Raw genomic sequence first — 20684 nt, 5'->3', positions numbered from 1 at the left:
AATAAAATGTGTGTATAACACAGGTATACATGACACGATATAGGTAAATCTATTTAAGAATTACGTAATTATTTTGAATGCTCGAAACACAAAGTTTCTCGAGTCAAAAAGTATTTTTTTATAATATATAACGTCAAAACAGACCGGGCGAACATGAGTTTGTGTGTGTATGTGTATGAATACTTATCGTACTTATAAATATTGTATACGATAGCATACTCGGGCATAACTCAAACGTTTTTTACTTCCAAGTTAATAGAAATTGATCATTATACAATATAATAATAATACGTATACAACTCTAATGACGCCTTTTCACAACAACACGTGCAACGGGACAGTATACACCTGTGTCAATGCTATCCGTGCTATTTATTCTCAGCTTTCTCTAATCTGAACCAATTTTGGTCAAACTTTTACGAAAATAACCAGTATTTAATTATAAATCTATGCGTAATTTTTTTTTTTACTTCAATAAATTGCAAATTTAATGTCTTAATTTAGTAAAAATAGTTTATCTGAGTTATATAGTTCAGATGAGATCAATATCAATATTACAGGTGTCAAAACCAAGGCCATACTCGCACTTACTGTAACCACTACCCGAGGTGCTTACGCTGTGGTCAAGACTACCTCACTGATATGTGCGAAAAGTCAAAGGCCCTTCGGTTACCAGCATCCTATGTGGGAAAAACCATTATGTGAACTACACAGGATGTGCAGTTCATAATGAACTTCAGAGATCTAAAAACTAGAAAATTACAGACCCTTTATACGTAGAAACTAACAAAGAACCATCCATTTCAGTTATTCTCAGTCAACCTGTCTACAACGAATTAAACTCACAACACAATAACCCAGATGGTAAGTCTCTTAGAAATGCCAACTTTTTCACTTTTACTTAGACAGAGTAAAGTATTCTAATCCACCAAATTCTCAAAAATTTGAATCACCTGAACCTTCTCTTTCCACTCAACTCTCATTTTTTATTGAACATTTTCAATCCCTTGTCACACCATTATTAAATCTCTTAATGACTTTGATAAATACAATTTTAACCAAAAATGACGTATAATTCAAATGTAAAGCACCCATTGGTCATTTATAATTCTCAGACAACATATGATCGAGCTTTAACACATCCTTACTGAAATAAATACCTATAAAAATCTCCACACAGACTTGAATGTACCAACACTCAACGAACTAGCCAAACCTAGTGTATCGAATTCTATTCAAAGCTCCACTCTCATACCAATCTATTAGTTATAATTCTATCTTCTGCCACTCTTAACCCCAGAATGTTAAAAAGGCAATGGCCTAGGAACCTGCTAAAAACATAGTAATGTTAACTTTAACTTATAAGGTGGCAACGCTGGGAGCCTTCCTATTCTAATTCTAAACGTAATTATCATATTTTTATCACACTTAATTATTATATCATATTTTTGTATGTTATATATTGTAAATATATTATTTAAAAAGAAAAAATGTCGCTTTCTATTGTAATCGTTTACTATTGATATTAGTTGACAAAGTTTTCTAGAAATTTGTTCGGTACTTTAGCCACAACCGCTGCCGTTGGGATTATTCTCGGACTTTCTGGCCGTCGTGCTGTAGCCCGTAACCGGTTCCGGCCGGTCATCAACACATTTTATTTTTCACATATTCCTCTTGTACCCACCATTGTGGTAACATTATTATTATTACATTTATCTGCCCTTGTAGCTAATAATTTTTCATAATTTATTATTTTTCTCGCCAGTAAGGCAGTACATTTACCGTATATGTATTTTACTTTATTCAAATAAGGAACTTATCAATAACAGCTGCCACGGAATTACCAGAATTTATTTACTTTGTTACCGCATTGCGTATCCTGTGAGTTATTCAATGTCATCATCGTACGTGTCATTGTCCATCCGTGATTATTATTGTTGTCATCGACGCGTAATACCGCCAGTACCCGGTATGGTGTGTGTGAGGCCGCCCAGGTCGCTTAGAACTTGATCCCAGTTATCAATCATCGTCTTCTAGTCCTCACGTAATTTAAAGTTTGGTTTATAAGTATTCATCCGTTTTGTGTGCGAACCCTGTGGTAATTGCACCATACCGATCGGATTACAGAAACCACCCCTCATCAATTAAGCTCTATTTCATTCGTTCCGTGTCTTAGCCGCTACCGCCATCAGAGCGGGCACCACCTAGCTTGATTGGTTATTAGGTCGCCTATCCCTTACGAATAGAGGACGTTCCGAGTGATAGCCTAATTAGTTAAATTTTGAATGCAATTATTAATATTATTATTTCAAACTTATTTAATATCGTGTCACTATCGTGACTAGTCCTTCTTACATCGTTGTCGCACCGACAAGACGTGTATTTGTACGAATTAAATATTGATGTGCACACACCACTTTATTGGATGTAAATGTGAAATCTCTTATGAATTTACCATTTTTCCGCAAGAGAAAAGATTTTAATAAAGTGCTTTTTTTTTAGAATATCTTTAAATAATAAAGTAGCACTTGTACGAGGTTCTACGTTCGGTTAGTCTTTAAAGTTTCGTTGCTCGCACGTATACAATGCGCACCGGATAGAAAATATTATTATGTACGTAATAATGTAGAGTACATCTAATGGAACGATTAACGCGGAAAAGACACGATATTATTATTTCACTTCATTATCTTTTGTATTATTTTTTTATATTATTATAAGTTACATTATTATCATCCCAAAATATGTGCAGTGGTCTTTTTCCGACGAATATTATTATAACATGTCATGTACTTATATTACGCGATGGCGTTTATAAAGTAGAGTATTTACAAATGTTACAAAATTAAACTCATTAGCCTGTGCTCGACACGAAACATGTGAAATGTGGTCTTTTATCCACTCATTATGTTATACACGGCGAATATCAAACCATTCCAAACCAACCGCGAAAACTTATTCCGTTGTTCAAAACCGGTGTCATTCCGTTTGATGCAATAGTGTTATCGCGCTTATCAGCATCTAACTTAACTCGGCTATACATGTGATCAAATATCTTTCATCAAAATATTACGTTCATCACTCGAACGAACAAATTTTAGGATTAATAATATACTTGAGGTCGATCATCGTGCGTTGTATGAATGTAGTTGTTCTCGTTATGATTACGTTAATACAGCGGTATTTCGAATTGGCGTGGAGACTTGAATCAATAATATAAGACTCATATAAATCATGCATTTATTTTAATCGACTGGTTTTGACGGTGGTATTCAGGGATTTGAACGACCAAAACGCGTAAACGTTAAAATGAATATTAACGTTAAAATTTACTTTCAATTTATCGAGTTAGACCATATTACATACTACACATCGTGTTATGCCTTTCTGAAGATACAAGTCAGTAGCTCAGGATAAAATATGTAAATTGGTAGATCGTTTCTATATGAACCAAATGGTACTCGTGCGCGAGAAATTAATTGAATAAACGAGAGTCACTTACGTTATATTATTCAATTTACATTACGTTCCAAGTACGAATGAACACTGGAAATTGGTTCGAAGTTAAGACCTACGTTGTACACGAAATATGACTAGGTACTTCAAACAGCATTATTATAGATCGATGCGTTTAAGTAACATTTACAACGATTTTACAAACAGTTCACTATTCGCATGATGGAAGAATATAATATAATAGTGTGATGTATTTGTGTATGTGTGTGTGTGTGTGTGTTTAATCGTTTTCATATTCTTCTCTTGTTCTGCCAACACTTTAATAATGATACGATTGATACAATCCGTTTGTTTTCTATTCATCACGCCAACTTCAGAACTTGTGTAAGTAACGATTCATATCTCTAACAATACACGATATCGGGACTGTTTTATTATATTGTCAGTCAACCAATTCGTAGTACATCCCGGTCCCCAGAACAATTTTCACTCAGCGATATACATTTTCATACGAAGCAGTAAAAATATAAGGAAATGCTATAACATAATAATGTATATATATATAATATACAGATATGTATACGAGCAGCAAAGTTATGTGAATGGTAATCAAAATAGAAAACGCTAGTGTGCGACTGTACGGCCATACAGGGCAAAGGGAAATAACATGTAAACATAATATTTTATTATTTCACCCCGCGCTTGACATTGAATTGTTATTTTCTATTTTTAGTTTTTTTTTTTTTGTTATGAAGTCGAAAAATATACACGCACAACGATGCAGCATGTTTGTGCTAACGGAAATTATGTTATTTTTTTCCATATGCACACGCATTGATGTTTCACGGTAAATTAACGTTTTCGGTTGCTTTGCATAATTACCATTTTGGTCTAACCGTGTGTATTTCATTATATTTGTTTTAAATTTCGGAGCGCATGTACGTAACGATGTTTTACGGCATACTACTATAGACAGTAAAACGAATGATATTTTATTTGACGAGTAACTGTGTAAGTACGTAGTAAGCTATCGAACCTCATGCATAATAATGTCGTTTGAAGGCAAACCTTTTAATAACACATCGGCGCCGAGAACAATAAAAATGATTTTCGATTAATTTTTCGGGCCTGCGTGTCGGTTAGCGGGCCTATGAGTATACATATTCATCATTTTTACATTGTATTGCGGTTATTTACGTATATTATAGGTACAGTTTAAACGCTAAGCTCGGGTATTCAAAGATATGATTATTTTAACATGAAAACTATTGAATTGAGGATAAGAAAATTCTTCAGACAAAATCGCACGGTACTGTGGTACATCTCAAACTTATGTTACGTTATACACATTTGTATAACTATATACTAAGTATAATAGATTGTATTGAAGTTTTTTTTACATTTATATCACAGTACTAGCTCGCGTTTACTACGACCATGTAAAGGTCTAAATGATAGGGCATAATTGAAGTTTAAATTATTTTTATTTACTTTTTTTTTATTTATATAAATTATAACTTCGGTAGCAATGACCATTTGATAAATTTTTTTCAATCAATTACATTATTGTATGTGTGCGCTGTGGCGTGGCGAACGGGTCTCAAACGGGCAATTGCGTCCGTCAATTTTTTTTTTTTTTTGCGGGGAGGGAGAGATAAAAATATCTCCATTTTGAAAGTTAAATTTTGTTATTTTTGTACAAATTATGACTCGTTGATACAATTACTTAAATTGTGTAACTACTGAATAATATGTTGGAACTTGATACTTGTATTTTTTGGGGGAGGAGGTCTAAAAATATGTATTTACCTGCAGTTAATATACCACTTTCCATGCCAATATGTGTGCGTATTACATTAATTCACATAAAGTATTTTGTATGTATTTCGTTAATTAATTTATCATGCCCGATATTCTTGGGAAAAGGGATGAGGTTGACAGTGATTGTTGGTCCGTTGACTCCATACATATTAGTTGGGATATTATATTTTATATTTTTCCTGAGTAGTTTGAGGGGCAGTCTGTTATTAAATGCTTGATTAATAGTATTTCGTTGCATGAAGTGCATGTTGTTGGTTCCTTGTTCATTAAATGATCATGTGTTATGGCTGATTCTTATTGGGTTGGTTATTTTTCTGAATGTTAAGTTTTGAGTCCATGGTTCTATTTTGTGTTTAATTTGGTTTAATTCAGGTGTTTGTTTTGATAATTAGTTTTCCAAGTATTAAATAAGATTATGGCTTTTTTGATCAGAAAATTATATTTGATTATGATTTGGTATTTCTGTTGACGTAGTTTTTTATTTTACGGTATGCTTCTTCGCTTTCATTAAAGTTACGTTATTTTGTTCGCTTGTTTCATTTCTTATATTTTATGTTTTATTGTTCTAGGTATTTCATTTAGTTGAAAATTATTTTGTACGCTCAGTATGGTACTCGAATAGCCAATAAAAATGTTATTATTTTGGGTGGGATTTTTATTCATATGATTAAGGGCCGTTATAATGGCAAAAGATTCTGCTGTGTTAATGGAACTTTGATTTAATAATTTAAGAGATTTGTTATCACTTTTGATTTTATTTATATAATAATTCGGTACAAAAATGAGGACTATATACGTAATGTTGATAGACGTTTATTATTATTGTAATAAACAAATCTATCGCGTTTGAGATATACGGGTACAACGACGTATATTTTCATAGTGTATGTAATATCATTATCACGATTGAATAAAAAAAAAAAAAAACATTTTGTACGATATTATTAAAGCGATTTTTTAGTCTCCTTATCGTATTAGTAGTATTATTCAAAAGCAATCGTGTGATAAATACAATCTGAAATGAATTTTTATCGAAGGTATTAAATTTAAAATATATAAGCAAATTATAGATTATCTCGATGATCATTGATAACTATAAAAATATTCAGTCAAGTAATACCTCTAGATAAAAAAACAATTTAAACGGTCGAATTTTAAACGCAACCTAAAATAATGTTATATCAATTAAAGTTTAAAAGCTATTAAAATTAATTTAATAATATATTTTTAAGACATTTTCTTAACGATTTTTACATTCTGAGTAATATGAGGAATGTATTAGTTTTATCATGATGTATATTTTTTCTTATATTTGAGTACAAGATTTTGACCAAAACCATTGCTCCAACGATCATAATCATGTTTCTAATGAGATCAGTTACGAATTTCCCAATAGTATTCTTAATAATTGAGAGAAATTGACGAATAGTTATACAAAAAAAGGTATAACTTAGAAGTTGACAGTATTTATTTTATTCAAATATTGAAAGTGTTAACACATACAATCGAGACTAAAAAAAAAAATAAAAAAAATAATACGAAAAATTTGCAAAAATAATTCATAAATGTAAAAAATGAAAATTTGAAGAAATCTGATTATTCGTTGAATTTCTGTTAAGCAAGACAAATTACTTATTGTTGCGCGAAACCTTTCGTTCGGATATTCTAATGAAAAGTTCGGGGTAACGGAAAAAGTAAGAAAAATGTAAAACAGTTGCCCGGTTTGCGCAGGATCTAAACAAATATAACAGTGAACAATAGTTTAAAAACTATGATATTTTTTGTTACTTCCGATGGACGAAAAACGGTGAGAATAATAGTACTTTCTCGTTTTCTACACCGATGTGTTATTCGATAACAACGCGGGCTCTAATTCAATATTCGTGTTTCGCTTTCACGTTTTATTGGCTCTAGCGATTCGTCATATGAGTAAACGATCGAACGTGCCGCATAGGTGTTTAATTTGATGAAAAAAAAAAAAACCAAAAGCGTATGGGCCCCGGGAGTGGTTGACTACGTTTAACCTACGCCGTGACGTTGTGTCGGCACCGAGGTCGGATCAACGTGCAGCTCGTACGGAATCCGTAGGTTTTAATGATGTCGTGTTTATTGTGACGAGAGCGAATAACGAAATCGAAAAGTCTGCGCGTTACTTGGGGTTAGCTGCGTGTCGGCCGAGAGGACAACAGACGAGCAGGCACCGACAGAGGATAAATCGAATTTCGAGAAATGCGCGCAAATACATGGCGGAAGACGAGGAAAAAAAAAGTAACGGAAAGCAGTTTTCCAAGACGATACGTGTTCTCCGTCCGCCGTCGCCGCACAGGTCCGTCTCGTGGCCTACAACTTCGGCGGTGGTGATGACGTTTTCCCGTCGCTACACTGCCAACCTCCTCTCGTCGGCGCCGGGCGAAAGGACGCCCAGGACGGCGCGCGAATCGCCGCCACTATTACCGCCGCCGCCGCCGCCACGACAGTCAGTACCACGTCGGCAACCGTACCGAACACTGGGCGCTCGTGCCGGTCGCGAGAACGTGCGAACACCGGTCGGACATCGTTTCTTTCGTTCGTGAACCGCGTGCTCGTGACAAACATTAGCGCCGCGGTTCCGTTCGCGCGATTCGAACACGACGGACAGAGAGATAAAAAAAAAGTTAGAAGAAAAACACGTGCGTTTTCCGCGCGGTTTTCCCGTGCACCGCCGTTGATCCGCGTGCGCTGCAGTAGCGGCCGCGGCGGCCCGGCGTCGCACCGCGGATGGAACCGCCACGGCCGTCGGCCACGGCCACCACGGGCAGACCGGCCGCCGCCTTCGTTTGCCTGCTCGCGCTGCTGCTGGCCCTGGCCTCCGGTAAGTCCGTTGTTTTCGTCTGGTTTTGCTTCCGATGAGACGGAAACGGTTTTCTTTCCCCCCCACGTTCGAAACCGAGCTGTGCGCAACGGTACTGAGGGAAGGGAGAAAGATCCGCTACCTCGTTACCCGGACCTGGGCGGGTACCTGTCTGGTGCGGATCAGATGTTCTCGGAAAAGGGTCCTTGGCGTAAAGAGTCGTTTGCAGTATAAAGTCGAACGCTCGGCCAAGTACCAAATCGACCGAATCCGTACGCGATTTATTCGCCGAGCCATTTCCCCTCACCAACGAAATCGACTGTACTCGGCGTGTCTAAACCGTCAGCCAAGTGTTATCAATAGAGACTGGATTTCTATGTTTTTAACGAGAGTAAGCAACTCCTATTGAATAAGCTTTCTCGACGATTCGTTTTCTTATCGATTGGTATACGAACATTTTTAGAGCATAAGAAAACATATTTTAATTTTAAAGAATATATATATATGCAAAATAATATGTTTTAGGAACGTATTGCTATATCGAGGTTTAATTTTAACATTTTATAATCAATTTAATGGTTAACATAAAAATGCAAAAATGTTTTTAATCTCAGTCAGTTTTTTTCCTTTTGGAGACAAAGTGTGCAAAGCAATGAGAAAATAATATTGGTAAGAAAAACAATTTTTCTGTGATTAGAGATCAGATATAAAAAGAAAAATTTCACTGATATCCATAAATCTAATACCGCGAATTAAAATAGATCTTAATTCGTCATTTATACTAATAACTTAAAGCACGTAGAATGTTCATAGATAAAGGGTGCTCTTCATGTGCGGCTTGTGACTTCACGATATCATCGTAATATCGTAGAGTAAATGCTCCAATACGGGTACATGTTTGAACTTAAAATTGTTCGTTCAACTGCACTAATTGGTACTATTTTTTGATACTTATATGCAGTTAGTTTTTATTTTTATTATTTAAAACATTTTATGTATATTATTCTTAAATATATCTCAATTTTAGATACTAAGTTAAGGTGACTATATTTATGAAAAAAAAAAAACGAGACAGATATGTTCTCTAAAAAAAAGACCACATATTTTTTAACTTCTATATCATATGCAATAAAAATAATTTTTAATTAGTTTAATATTTTAATAAAACATTGATTTGCATTATTTTTTTGCTCTGAGATTGAAAAAAATTACTTAAAATATTCTTTATTTTTATTGAGGTGATGTCTTGTTCATAATTTTCTTCATTACATCCTTTGATATCATATTTTTTTGATGAACTGATTGCATTTAATAGTTTTGGTTGTGTTAACAAAAAATCATAAAAATCATTACAGGAATATTTTTTAAAATTATTTTTAAGAATTATTATTGCTTTGACTACTGTTGGTACGAAAAAATGATTTTTTTTTTCGTCAATAAAATATTTTTGATTGAAAATATTCTTTATATTACTGCATTAGTTAATCTGCAAATGTACAGTGAGCGTATATTTCCTTTTAGGCATTTTCAAAAAACAATAAAAGCGATAATACTAAAGAATCACAACAGTTTAAATAAAAAGTACTGATACACAGTGGCTATATCATTAATAACAAAAGATCGTTGCAATGTATACACGTTACTGCACGGCTATGTTCGATTTTTCGATTTATATACCTAATATACCTATTATATCAAATATCGTTGATTATAAATAGTACTGTATATTGGTAAACTATTGGTATTAATATTGATTTCGTTAGAAGTCTCGCACATGAGTTCGTAATACATATATATACTATATGACATGTTTTATTTTTTTTTTTTACTCTCGGTTTACAATTTTTATGGAAGTAACAGGATTAAAACGGGACCCTATTCTATAAACGGGACAAAAAGCGTCCCATTCAAAGTTTGTCGGGACAACGGGACATACTGATAAAAAAGGGACGTATGGTCACATAAGTGTATATGTGTTACAATCACACATGTAAAATATAAATATCAATATTTACCAGTATATCACCATAGTGTAGATTATATACGACTGTTTGAATAATATTTTAAGGTTACGATTAATTTAATTATATTATAATTACTTTAATTGAGGAAACGTTTATAATTTTTATAAACTGTTACTTTTTTTAGTTTTCTCACAGTTTAATATATTTTTATGAAAAATTATATTTTTCAAAAAAAGAACATTTATACGTATAAAAGATTATTTCGAAAAATTATAAAGCACGAGAGCATCTCATTTTTAAGATTCCAAGCGAATATAAATCCGGTCTCTAGTTATCGGAAATTACCGACAGCTGAGACACGACGAGTACAGACAATTTCGGTAGTGAAGGGGGGTAGTCGTTTGAATATAAACCATTCAGTCGTTCACTCATTTTACCGGACCGAGTACTGGTACCGAGGGCAGTGCTCGGCCAAATGCTCGTCGTGTGTAAACAAGGCAATAGGTTAATATATCAAGGATGGGCAACTCAAAGTTACCAGATGGTCAATTTTTAGAAAATAAAAATTCAGCGGGCCACAGTATAGGAAAAAAAAAGGGTCATTCAAAATATGAATTTTAATTACCATTTATATACACCGAAATAATAAATTCAACACACACGACTGAACGACACGAATGATATGAAGAAACTGATATGTTTAAATAATTCCGTACAAACAGCTATGGTTGAAAGCTATACATAATATATACGACATTTAGACGTTTAGTACCAGATATCATTTATTATATCGATAGACGATAAATGTTAAATTGCATAATGTAATTTGAAAATATAGTCAGATAAAAAAGGCTCGCGAGTCGCCAGTTGCCCACCCCTGGATTATACGTTTGCATATATACATATAGCGTGTTTTGGTGTCGATTCACGTCCCGGACCGAACTGACCAGTGGACGTCGTTTGACGTGTTACGCGCGGTTCGTACGCCAATCTCTAAAACGCCACATCGCGACCGTTTACGACGATCATAGCGCGACGGAGGGCGTGATGCACCTAACGCCCACAAATGAAAATTCAGGGGGGGCACTATTAATTTTTATCAATAATCAAACACTTTTATAATAATTAAGCACTTTTATTAACTAATTGAACATAAATTGCAATTTTATTTTATTTTCCTCAAATTCATCTACAACTTTTTCAGCTAAATGAAGTTCTTCGATTTTTTTTCTGTGTTAACTTAACATACATAATCCGGATAAACGATTCTCACACATTGTTGAACGTAACCAGTTATAAATATTAATACACCTTGGTACCAATTATGATTTTTGGGATTTTGAGATTTTTAATTTTGATATTATTATTTTAAATAGCTGAAAAGCTAGGGGGGTTGTTCCCCCTGCCCCACTCTGCAGGTGTCTATGGTTTGAAGTACGTTTTACGTACGACCCGTTGCAAAACAGACGGAAATTTACCGCGACATAAAAATAATTGAATCGAAACGAAAACGCATGTTTTCACTACTCGGCGACCGATAATCTTCCGTGGCTTTCTGAACTTTCTGTGGATAAGCGTTTTTCAAAAACGTCATAACAACGCGCGGTTTTCCCACATTTTTTTTTACCACGTGTAATGGAAACCGTTTCACAACCGTAGAAATCACCACGCAGTTCGTTCGATGTTAATATCGTCATTGGCCTGCGCACGTGAACACCGTTACAGGTATTGTTTTCATTTCGTCGACTACATACGAACGTGACGTTCAGAATCCGATGCCGACGTTTCTCCATAACGTTTTATTAATTTTTCCTACGACAATCGCACTTCGGACTTTTTATCCTCCCGATGCTGTGGTCTTTCGTCGCTCAATCAATATTGGCTCCGTACTCAGGTGCGCGCGTCCCTTCACTTTGCGCGCATTACTTTTGGATAGAGGTTCCCCCGTTCGCGAACTGTCGAGAGCCCTCTTGGCGTGAGAGGACGTGTAACGTCGTTTTGCAGACGAGCATCTCGAGTGGAAACCGTATCGGCTGAAAGGCAAAAGCGATACGTAACGTCGTTTTGTACACTTAACACGTCCTCGTGCACTACATGTTAATAACGTACAGTCACTTTCGCCTTTTGTTTTCTCTCATCTTTTTTTTCTTTTTTATCATCCATAAAACGTGTTAAAAATTAACTTTGTCTCCGACTAATTATTCGAAGAACACCGTCTACACTGCCAGCGGAAACACCGACGAGTCGTGTGTTCAGTGGGAATTTAAATTAATGTACATAATTGACTTTGTCTTTTTTTTTCTTTTATTTTGTCGCTCTCGCGATTTAATTAAAAGTACCACGATGGCGACATTATACTTGCCTTTTATCGGTTATCAAACGGACACGCGCCACTTTATTCACCATCGAAATCCGCATTAATTATTTCAATCATTTATTATAATTAAATTGCACTCTATGTTCATTATCGTAATCAAAACACAATAACTCGATTTAGATTCACTACGAATAAATGAATAACAAAATATTGCCCAGATATCTTATAATTATGATAAAAGAGATATAGATACACAGATATCGTTTGAATAATTGTTTAAGTGGATAGAAGTCATAATGTATTTAATGTTGCAAGAAAACACTTTTAAATAGATTGAACTTCGATCAATTTAAATATAATTACTATATTTTACCGAGTGAAAACTATACTTATTGCATTATATAACAGTGTTTGTTTTGTTGTTTTTGAACACGTTGTCTAAAACATATCTTATTAAAAATATTATATGTAGGATATATTTTTTTTTTACTCATTCCATATTTCATTGATGATAATATCTACGTGTGCATCAAATTGTTCCAAAATTTGACTAACCATCATTAAATATATTGTTCTTCTACGTCTATTTTTTTTTATAAAAATCAAGAATAATAAATGTTGAACTTAAAAGTACCATAGAGTCATAGTAATTTCGCTCAAGCGATTTTGTATAACATTACATTTTATTTAAAAATGCAAACAATTAATAAAAAATAAAAAATAAATAATTATTAATAATTTCATATTTTTTTATTTTTTTTTTTCTAACAAAATGTCTACATTTCATTTAAAAAATATTTGACTATCAAACAAAATTATTGAAATAAAAAATTCTCCCTAAAATATTTTAATTGCAATATTTTTACCCTTGGCTCATTTTTAAACTCATTGGAGTATAAAGGGTGTAGTGTATACAGTATATTTTAATAAGGATTTTAAAATATTACATCCCCATAGGCATACACGTATTCTATACTTTTTTCAAGAAAAAATATTTTTTTTCCTAGTGTATATCATAATATCCTATGTTATGGCGTACGTAAAATATATTACAGTTTACGTTTAAGTTCATATTTTACTAAAAGCTCCAAAAACTCAATTAAAGCTCTTGTTATTCTCGATATAATATAATTATAGTTTTTATTTGCCAACTGCATAAAATACTCGTAGCACATTATCGCGGTATCTAAATTACTAATAATTACGATACGGTACATAAACTTATGGATTTGTGTTTATGTATAGCTTATAAAATTATTATTATTTTTTTTTTAACTCTGCTCAATAATATAAATAACATTTACAATAATTCACCAATTTGAAAATGGTAGGTTTATTGAATTCTGCTTTAAAATTTAATTATTAAAAACCATAACCCTCGAATCGATAAATCGTTATTATGACAGATTTTACAGTATAATTATACCAGCTAGAGTGTACTGCGAGTTTTATTATTTTACAGGTTGAATCTATTTATTTCTTATTTTTTTATTTTAATTGTGATTTATTCAACTAAACTTCTTGTATATGTTATGCTAAATCTTATAGTGCACATTTGAACTGTCTACTTCCAATTGAAAACGCTACATAATTGCACATCGTGCATTATTCATTTGCATCGGAAAACGAATAATATATCGCACTGTCAAACATACATAAAAATCAGTAACTATTACTATATATACCTAAGTGTATTCGTATAATGAGTGGGTGATGTAAACATAATGATATGTGTTCGACAGTGGCAAACGTTTCCTGAACCGAAGAAGTGTATAGTTTTTCGACCATGAGGAAGAAAGGATTTTGACGTGTAAAACAAATCGTGACGTCATCAAGAATTTTAACAAACCAAAAAATCAACTTTTATCTATTTTCATAGTTTACGGTAATCACACCCCGAGTGACGACCATTTTCTTCACGATGTCGAAGGTCACGTTGTTCAATATTATCGCTGGACTTAAGTAAATAATTTTATCGCATCTGAACGATGTCATTTATCGTTTCCTCGTACGAATCATATGTAACGTCCACAGTCTGAACAAATGACGCTACCGTAAGGTATGCAGGTACTTAATGATATATTCTGTGCATACGTTATGGCAACAGTGTTTATCACGTGATGATAAATTTTAAGTACGTGTTAAACAGCATAACATTATTGTATTTCCCTCCGTTAAGAATTCATCGAAACGACACTAGCACGATCGGCTTATTGGCGGCGATCGAACAGTGAATAAGAATAGTACCGGAATTTCAGTTTGCGTGGTCGGATTCATCAGTAATTTTTTCGTGTATTTTCTCGACCTCCCCCCCCCCCGGGTTTTTCACCATCCTGACCATACCACTGGGCACAAATAACAATGGGTTGGAGTCCACGTGCGACTTAACCGGAATCATTGTTTACGACCTCTCGAGTTGACCGAGCCCGGAAGATAATATTGGCATATGCGTGTTTGCGGACGTTATCCCTCGCGATCCGCATGCATTGGTCTGCCGCCAAACGGCATCTACATGCGTCTACATGCCGTTTAAATTAATAACATCGTTCCGTCACCGGTCCTCGTAATTCCGTATCCTGGCTCCGGTAGTCCTTCTCGGAACAACGACCTCAAGCCGCACACAATACACACGCGTTTAAAACCACATTTAAATATTTACGGGATTCCGATTAGATTCACCTGGGCACAGCGAACTGCCGAACCCTTTTCCGTGACTGTTAAGGACACATACCCCGTCGGCCGAGTCGATAGCTTCGAAGTGTAATACGTTTTATGTTGATATTTGTTAGTTTTTTTTTTTACAATATCCTGAGGCAGAGTATGAATAATTGTTAAAAATTATAAGTTGTTAAAGTATCATTGCGCGTATTCGATCGTTAATATTACTATTATTTTTATCGGCGTTTATAATGAAAAGTTGCATTGCGTGTACATTATATATATTATGCGGTGCGTGAACGTTTTGCGTGAACCAGTATACAGTCGTTCAGCGAGAACATTGGAAAGAAAGAAAAAAAATAGTAACCTTTCTTTACAAGTGTGTATATGTATGTGTATGATATTGTCAATTCCAGAGTTTTTAAACACATTTATTAAAGAAAAGTAGATCGTAAAATAAAAAAAAAACAAATTTATTCCGTATAATGTTTCAACATACACATGTTATATCAATGTAATATCAAACGTATATAATGTATACATAATATACGTTCTTTAGACGAATCAGTCGATTTTTTTTTTAACGAAATATGTATTTACGTTTTGCCTCTATCTCCCTTCCTTTCACAACTCCCCCTACAATAGTCTCCTCGCTTCCACCCTTTTATTTCGAATTTGCGGTAATATGTTTTCGGTTGACATTGAAATAACTCAAAACGTCAGATTATTTCGTATATTTATATGTATAAATATAATCATAACTCATTCTGTATAAATGTTGAATAATGCGATGCCCGTCCAACAATAAAAATTACTCGATTCGGAACGACAATCCAAAATGTTTTAAGCGCGTTATTTCCGTAACGCATATAGAGCTATTGCTGTTGTGGTATAATAATATTCGTACGCGATACGTCAGCATCATATTTTAATCATTTATCAATCATATGATATAATATTTATTTCGAACAACGTAATTTTTTCGGACGGCCTGGTATAATTGGTGATATTACGTTGCACGTCACGACAACAGTGTATTATAATCGCACTAACATAATAAACAATCACGTTTATGATCTATAATCACTATTTTTAAATTGATCAAGAACACGTCATATTATATTCTGAAAATGCATATTTTTTCAACTGCACCAGTACAGATCTTTGTGGATACGTATATCAAATGTGTGTTGTTTTATTTGGTTTTACTTTTGTATAAAAAGTATGACAAGGTATAACGCAAAATTACGTTCAAATACTCAAATACTTATAGTTTAAATTAGAAAAAACAAAAATGTTTGCTTTCTTTAAAAAAAAAATATATTCTATATATATATATATATATATATATATATATATATATATATATATATATTACGAAAACTAGTGTTAAAACACTAATGAGCTTGTGTAGATTATAAAAATATAACGAATTTTATTTGCAGGTTTCATACTAAAAACAAAGTTTTTTTTATTGTCAAAGTTCCTCTTCTGTTTTTACATAAATATATTAATAAGAAAAAAAAAAACGATGAATTGAAGCCGGCGATATTCGTGTGCCAACGATTCTCAACGGAACAATAATAACACATAGATTTTACACGTGAAATGTCTTAATATGCAAACTAAATTGCACAAGTGTTTATTGTAATAATTATTTTTCTAGGCGAAATAAAATTTCGACAAACGCGACAGCCAAATAATAAAAATTGAACGAGAACCAAAACCCCGATGCGCTAATGATATTAAACTATCGTCTCGGTTGATAAATGACGGAGAGAAACATTAGTGGTTTTACGATGAGAGTAGCGTATATATTATAACATATAACGAATTGAGCGTATAATATACGTTAAACAATAAAAAAAACACTGTTACGAGAGTTTATGTGTGTATTTCATATCCAAAGAACAATGAAAAAATTCAATAATTTTAATATAATATACAAATATGCCGTTCAATCGTTAAGGTTGGTAGCGTTTTGATAGATTCGACATCGCTTTAATTGTTTCCATTCAATTTGAAACAGGTTTTCATCAATAGAAACAACTATACGTTTAGTTTCAGCTTAGTGCAAACGATTACAGAAAGGTATAATGCAGAGGCGGCCAAACTTTTTTCGGCCACGATCTACTAAAAATATACTTCACTTTTGAAGATCGACTTTCTTGGATAATTTTTTTTATTATTAAATAATTATAATTTTTAAGAAACATACTTGCTTAAAGTGTATATAAACATGCTTATAGTATTATAAACTAATTAATAATTACTAAAAATAATATAATATATAGATAAAACTTATCGAATATTCGTTCAAAACCACCATGGTTAATTTTCGTCCACGAGGCCTAAAAATAAATTCTAACATGATCGACTTTGAAATCGTCCGCGATCGACCGTTTGGCCGCCTCTGGTATAATGGCTGCATCCATGCAGACGCTATTAATGTTTTACCAATGCTATAGTATAGTTTTATATTACAAAATTAATGAATAAAAATAATTACTGAAGTTGTATACCTTAAAAATCTCAACAAACATTGAACAATAACGCACTGAGTGCACTACATTATTTACTCGTAACTATTTTTTTCTTTGAGTCGGTAATGACGAGTCGTTCCATTTTGTTGCGTACATAGCAATTAATAACAGTGTTTTTCAACCTATGAATCGCATCCCAATTTTGATAGGTCAATCAAAAAATTATAACACTGATGAAATATTTCCAGAATGACTGTGTAAAAATGATCTGTTTAAAAAATTAAACACTTTTGATGAATTATTTTTCTTGACGAACAAATATTAAATAATAAAATTAAAATTAAAATAATATATAAATAAATAAACAAATAGTTTATGTATAAAAATAAATAAATAAAAACAGCATGGAGTATTATTATATTTTTTATGTATGATCGGTTTTGAATAAAAAATTCATCATCAAAAATATATAAAGTAAATAAAATTGCGATTAAATATGAAAAAATAAAATTACAATACTGTGATTTTAAAGTTAAAGTTGATCAAAGCTGCGACTTTATTTTATTTTTTTTTATATTCAGTTGTAATTTTATTAACTTTGTATAATATAAAAATTCATTATCAGGTGTATATTATACATCTGATAATGCATTTTTAATTCGAAACTGGTCATACTTTACAAATATAACAATACTTCAGACTAAATTTTTATTTATTTATATATTAACAAATATTAATTCATTATTTTGGTATTTAAAAGCTTTATACTTTAAGCAATATACTTTATCAGTTGACATTCATAGGACCGATGGGATTGGATAAGTTGTTAACAAGAAATTATGTGAATTACGCTAGGTACTTATTTATAACTCGTGTCTGTTCTGTTATTTTATTAGAACATGAAGTGTGATAATATATTATACTACCATAACAGGTTAAGTTAGGTATATTTCATAATACATTATAGTATGAACCAATATACTGCTGAAAAATAGGATGCAATTGAAATTATAGTTTTAATAAAAACATAACATTAAAATGCATATCCTGTATATTATATTAAGCTGAAGATGTTAGACAGGTCATATACGTAGATATTGCTGTTTAATAATTTACCAGCTCAATATTATACTACATGGTTTCCAATATTATCATGTCGTTATATCTACAGCCACATGTCAAATAATCGCATTTCATTTGAACAACGTTTGAATAATTTTATATCATACGTTTATTTGAATAAATTTAGTAAGACTGTTTTGATCAAATAACTGAAATTACAAATATTATTTTTAAATGTACATGCATAACATTTGAAATGCATTATTTTCGTTCATTCGGTTCTCAGAAAAACTGATATGATGTTTACACCAAACACGGTTTATAACAATATGCAAGGTATAGTTTTTTATATAGTGATTGTTTCAATACTAAGTTTATATTTTGTATTCAGAAGGAAAAAGATTTATTCAGTTTTAAATAAAACTCACATAGCATCACCACTTAAAATGAATACATTTACGTGCAGAAACACATCTTATACATAATATACATTTATATTTAGAAATAAATTCGTTCTTAGCATTGGAGTCGCAAGTTTTTTTTTCCAAAGTTATCCAAACCATTAGACTTAAATACACATTTGCATCTTGAATAATAATAATTTGTATAATATCAGATTGGGATTTAGCCTCGTAATATCACTTTATATTGCATTCTGCTAACCGTTTTATTGAACGAGTTTTGCGTATCCCCTATGTATAGTTGGATTATTATTTTAGACATTTTACATACATTCTAGATAAAATAATACAAATCAGATAACAAATATTTTTCTTAAGTTCGTATTCATTGTTCGGACGAAATCTAGGTACCCGAATATAACGGACATGTACATATGACGTTATAGCTGCACAATAAATTGAAAACGTAATATTTGATATTGTTTTGAGCAACAATAGAATAAGTAATATAGCATTTTTAAAATATTTTCTTTTGCAGTGAAAAACTTAATTAAATGTAAGTTAAAATAGCAATACATTTATTGGATAGACATTGTACTCAAGTTGTATTCATGATTGTAGAGCCGTATAACATAAATGAAAGAATATACTCGTGTTAGAACGGGTAAAATCAAGTCATACTGTTATATGGTCCACGTGTAAAAATGAATACGATTTTATTCATATTCGTATATCGTCAACAATAATTATAATAGCATCATTTGTTGAAAATAATATATAAGATAAAGAAAATCGACGATATTCTTCGAACTTCATAAAGTCATCGGTTTGCATCAGTATATTTGTTGTGTAAAGAAAATATTTAATAGTTGGAAATTTTTTGGCCCTTTATCCACGATATGTCTTATGAGTTTGACGTTATGTCATACACATTCCTGGATTAACAGAAAGTTTCGTTTGAATTCTTTGAGCAAATCACAGTCACGGACCATAAAATAACGTTAATTTAACTACACACGTCCATTTTGACATGGAGAGATTTGATTCACGAAAAAAAAAACACACCACCAGATTTGTACATGTACGAGAAAGTTGGTGTGGGGATATGTAATTTAAAAAAATGGTTTGTCTTAGAAATTGAATTCATGGAAACATTACAATTGCAACTTAATTTTTTTCCGTTTATAAATTAGCTTATTGCATTTCATTAGTATTACATAAGTATGAAATTGAAATCAAATTGCATCTTTGTAACCGTTGTAAAATATTATTGTTTGTATTACGAGTATTAGTAAAATTTTGTTAGTACCTTTATGTTCTTCTGCAATACATATTTACACAATATTATTTTTAGTTTTTTGATATATAAATAGAATTTTTAAAGTTAAATAATATAACGATGTATATAAGCGCATGTAACTTATTCCATTTCCTCTTGTGAGTCCGATATTATATAGTTTTATTACAATTGTTATTTTTATCTATTTATCGTTTTTATAAAGAATTTTCAGCTTGGATTGATTTACGATTTGAAAGTGAGAAATAGATTGAGATAAATCCCTTTTTTTTGGTTTTCTGTTGTGATGTACCCGACCAATAGACGCACACTGCAGCCATTTTCATCTATTGTCATTATGGGTCTAAAACACACACACACACACACACACACACACACACACACACACACACACA

The 20684-nt window shown here is 32.3% G+C and overlaps 1 protein-coding gene across 1 annotated transcript in view; it reads left to right on the top strand.

The window, feature by feature from the left end:
- Window positions 1–7744: 7744 nt before the first annotated feature.
- LOC112686043 (cell adhesion molecule 1-like) overlaps window positions 7745–20684 on the top strand; it is a 41275-nt gene continuing 28335 nt past the window's right edge. Inside the window, exon 1 of the mRNA XM_025558150.1 lies at window positions 7745–8128. Coding sequence (XP_025413935.1) covers window positions 8035–8128 — 94 coding nt within the window. The 5' untranslated portion in view covers window positions 7745–8034. The remainder of the gene's footprint in view (window positions 8129–20684) is intronic.

This window comes from Sipha flava, unplaced genomic scaffold (genome assembly GCF_003268045.1).
Source record: "Sipha flava isolate LNK unplaced genomic scaffold, YSA_version1 107_pilon_pilon, whole genome shotgun sequence".
Lineage (NCBI taxonomy): Eukaryota > Metazoa > Arthropoda > Insecta > Hemiptera > Aphididae > Sipha > Sipha flava.
Note: the sequence above shows the minus strand (reverse complement) of the source record. Positions and strands in the feature narration are given on the sequence as shown.